Here is a 3,717-nt window from a genome sequence, read left to right on the forward strand (position 1 = left end):
GGCAAGGGGGTCCTTTAGAGTGACAGCTGCCCCTGATATTCCCTGATTTTATTACATTTTATTGAATGTCTGACGGTGTTGACAAAAAGTGGGGACGCAACTTTAAAATCTTATGAAACATGCATGTGTCATTAAAAAAACAACTTGCTGTAACGAATCAGTCCACTGATGGCGAGCGTAGTGAAGAACCCAAATGCAGTTTATTTACAGTGTGAGCCAAACATCCAAACAATAATCCGAGACTTGACTTGACAGGAACAGACTTGACGAGACATGAACAGACTAGACTCACCGACAGCGGGTTACAACATCAATACACGACGAGAGACAATGGCAACATGGTGGCTACTTATAGCAAACAAGAGGGTCACATGACAAGAGCAAACCAATGGGAAACAAGACACATGACTAAGACAACCAATCAGAACATGACACATACACAAGGCAGAGATACATGAGGGCAAGGGAAGCATGACACTAACAGCAGGAAACAAACAATCACAAAATAAAAGACATGGAAAACATGAACATGAAACACAACCCAAGCACCAAACCCCACATTACACTTGCTTTGATAGGAGATATTATTAAGTGTTGCTTTTGATAAAACAAGCTCTTTTTCATCATTAAAAAAAAACATTTTTATCCATTTTATTGCATATGAATGATTGAACCCTTTTCTGTGGACACACTGTTTTAGGATGTAGTGAAAGGACATTAAGAAACACAGATTTGGTATAATGAGAAAATTAAATTGAAGGTGATAATTGTGTTAAATACATTCTATTATTAATCCCTCATGACATTTAAAATTGAAAATATTTTTATTTTTTAAAGCTAATAGCAGTTACCCTTGCTGGACCTGTTTTGTCCCACGTCTCAAGAATGACTATTACTTGTATATTATATAAGCCAAGAATATTATATAAAATAGGAATAGGATTAGGAAGTTCTGGATATATTAGGAGTACATCTGGCAGAATGATACCTTTACCCTGCAAAAAGGACAAAGCGAACTCAGTAACTTGGGTCTAAAGAGGCCATCATCTCACCATTTGAACCCAGAAGAGATATGTGTAGGCTGTATGCGCATGCGAGTATAGTGAGATAGAGATGGAGAACACAGAAGGGAGGAGGGAAAAAAACAAGGGGATAAAAAGGGAGGGAAGGACTGGGAGAGAGAGAGCACATACAGCAAGACTCATAGAAACATCTGGCAGAGAGTGTAGTATAACAGTCATGAACTAGGTTAGCTAAATATGCCAAAAAATATTGGCATCAAAACTCCCATTGACTGTGCTGCAGAGGAGGGAACATTTCTTATTGATGACAGCATAATAATCATTGATTTAAACAATCCTGATGTATTGTTATCATCTAAAATGTTTGTATTAATTTATTTATTTAACTCTGATATCATTTTCTATGTGTATCCTAAATTATGCGCGAATGTTCCCAAACACACGACAGTGAGATTTACTTCGGGAGTATACATTTTGTAGCTTTTTATTAAACTAAATTTTAAATCACATCCAACTTGTTAGCAACAAAGGACACGGTCGCGCGATATCCGCCTTTGATCTCGCAGCTGTCAGTCTTGAATGCGCTTATTTCACACGTGAAAGGATCACGTGGTCTCTGACAACGACACACACCCCCAGATACGTCACATCTCTGTAGTCCAGCAATGCTGCTCCATTCATCCAAAGAACCGAAGCACGTTTGAGAGGAAAGATGCAGACAAAGATGTTTTCCTTTGGTTTGTTTGCAGTTTCAGCATTTCTTTGGCACGGTAGGACCTTTATTTATTTATTTATTTCTCCTCAGGTCAACGATTTAAAAAAAAAAGAAAAGAAAAATGTTGTTCCCTGCCAAAGCAGAGGTTAGTGAAGACCCAGATCCAGACAAAGACCTGCCAGTCCAAGAACCAGGCAGTAAATATTCATATGTAATGTAATATTTAACAACTTTTCATTTATTTTACTTTAATGAACAAAGAACAAGACAACTATCAAACTTTTTTTCACATCTTTTTGTTCCAAGTTAAAAAAAATAATAATAATAATGAAATAAAAGAGTACATTTAAAATAAAGGAAATACAATGAATGAGTCAATCCACCAAATGGATGCCGTTTCTATCCTCGGGACATTTATATGTATAAAAATGCATGAAAATTTACTCTAACATTAACATTTTACTATTAAGCAAAGTATCACATGAAGCTATAGCTGTAAATTAATAATACAGAATTTAAACCATTCAAAAAACTGCCCATAACGCTGTGGAAATATAGTATTTGTTATATAACTTGTAGTCTCGGACACGACGCCCACGGACCGTTGGCTAAACTTCTGATTCATATGGCACACTTTCTTTTCTTTTTTTTATTGAACTTTCAACCTTACAAAATTCAACAGCAAGTCCTTCACATATTTCTCACATTTACACATTTTGTACGTACAGATTGAAACACTTTAAATAAAATAAAATAACAATAGAACTTAAAAGACAAAAAAAAAATGAATGGGCATCACATATGTTTATAGCACACAAAACTGGAAACACTTATCATCAGGTTGGTTGAATTATACAGGACTTCCGGGAGATGGTCCATGGGCGTGACTTCTGAGGCTGCCACTTTTAGCTTTTTTTCCAGAGTGTTGCATTCTTTAACCTTCTGCCTGGAAACAAAGATGTGATGCCAAACCCCGTCATACCAGAAGACAGCCATCGTGTTTACAGCTGTTTTTTGATTGGTTGCTTTACCTGTCTGTCAAATGGCCTCTTGGGCGGGCCTTGGCCATTCAAAGTAGTGATGGGAAGTTCGGCTCTTTTCAAAGATTCAGCTCTTTTGGCTCGGCTCCCTTAGAAGAGCCGGCTCTTACGGCTCCCAAATGGCTCTTTATTTAGTATCACTCTGAGCCTTCTATTTTAGCCCAATTTAGCAATTGTGAATGGTTTGTGTGTTAGTAAGCAATTTTTATTCAGTGTTTTCATAAAAGCAATATTTTTATGCATTTATTTTTCGTTACAAAATATACAGATATATGGAAGCCCGTTTCCGCCACTGAATTAAAAAATAATAATTTTTAAGTTAATTGCGACTTTTTATCTCACAATTCTGACTTTTTTTTCAGAGAATTGCGTGATATAAACTCACAATTGCGAGTTAAAGTCCAATTTTGAGGGGGGGAAGAGACTGATATGTTCTCAGAATTGCGAGTTTATATCTCACAATTCTGAGAAAAAAAGTCAGAATTGCTTTTTGACTTTCTCAAATTGTGTAAATCCACATGGGGTTCAGAGTATAATTTTTTTTATCCACAGTAATATCACACTTGTCTAGTACAAATATGTCGCTTTGTTTCATAATTACAGTGTATACGTTTTTCCTTATTTACCCTCAAAAATTGGAAGTGAAATGTGACAACATGCCCCGTAGGTGGGGTACATTGTAACAGCTGAGGGGCACGTTGTAACATGACCATATAACAGCTTAAAATGTTATCTGATCGAATGAAAAAAATATACAAGACCAACTAAAATATTTTGTCAATAAAATAAAATAATTATTTATTTCAAATAAAATAATGCCGTTTTTTAAGAATTAAAAATAATCAGATTTTGTAGTTTGACAATGAACACATTGCAACCATGCTTGGGACGGCCCACATAAACGAGCCAAAATGCTTTACATGTCTTGAAATAATAATTT

The 3,717-nt window shown here is 35.7% G+C and overlaps 2 protein-coding genes across 2 annotated transcripts in view; one reads left to right on the top strand and one right to left on the bottom strand.

Moving 5' to 3' along the window:
* LOC107698560 (SLAM family member 9-like) overlaps positions 1 to 3,717 on the bottom strand; it is a 96,234-nt gene that overhangs the window by 77,050 nt on the left and 15,467 nt on the right. The window lies entirely within an intron of this gene.
* Positions 1,665 to 3,717, top strand: part of LOC107698586 (uncharacterized) — a 13,119-nt gene continuing 11,066 nt past the window's right edge. Inside the window, exon 1 of the mRNA XM_016499637.1 lies at positions 1,665 to 1,792. Coding sequence (XP_016355123.1) covers positions 1,735 to 1,792 — 58 coding nt within the window. The 5' untranslated portion in view covers positions 1,665 to 1,734. The remainder of the gene's footprint in view (positions 1,793 to 3,717) is intronic.

The sequence above is a fragment of the Sinocyclocheilus anshuiensis genome, unplaced genomic scaffold, assembly GCF_001515605.1.
Source record: "Sinocyclocheilus anshuiensis isolate Anshui unplaced genomic scaffold, SAMN03320099.WGS_v1.1 scaffold118, whole genome shotgun sequence".
Lineage (NCBI taxonomy): Eukaryota > Metazoa > Chordata > Actinopteri > Cypriniformes > Cyprinidae > Sinocyclocheilus > Sinocyclocheilus anshuiensis.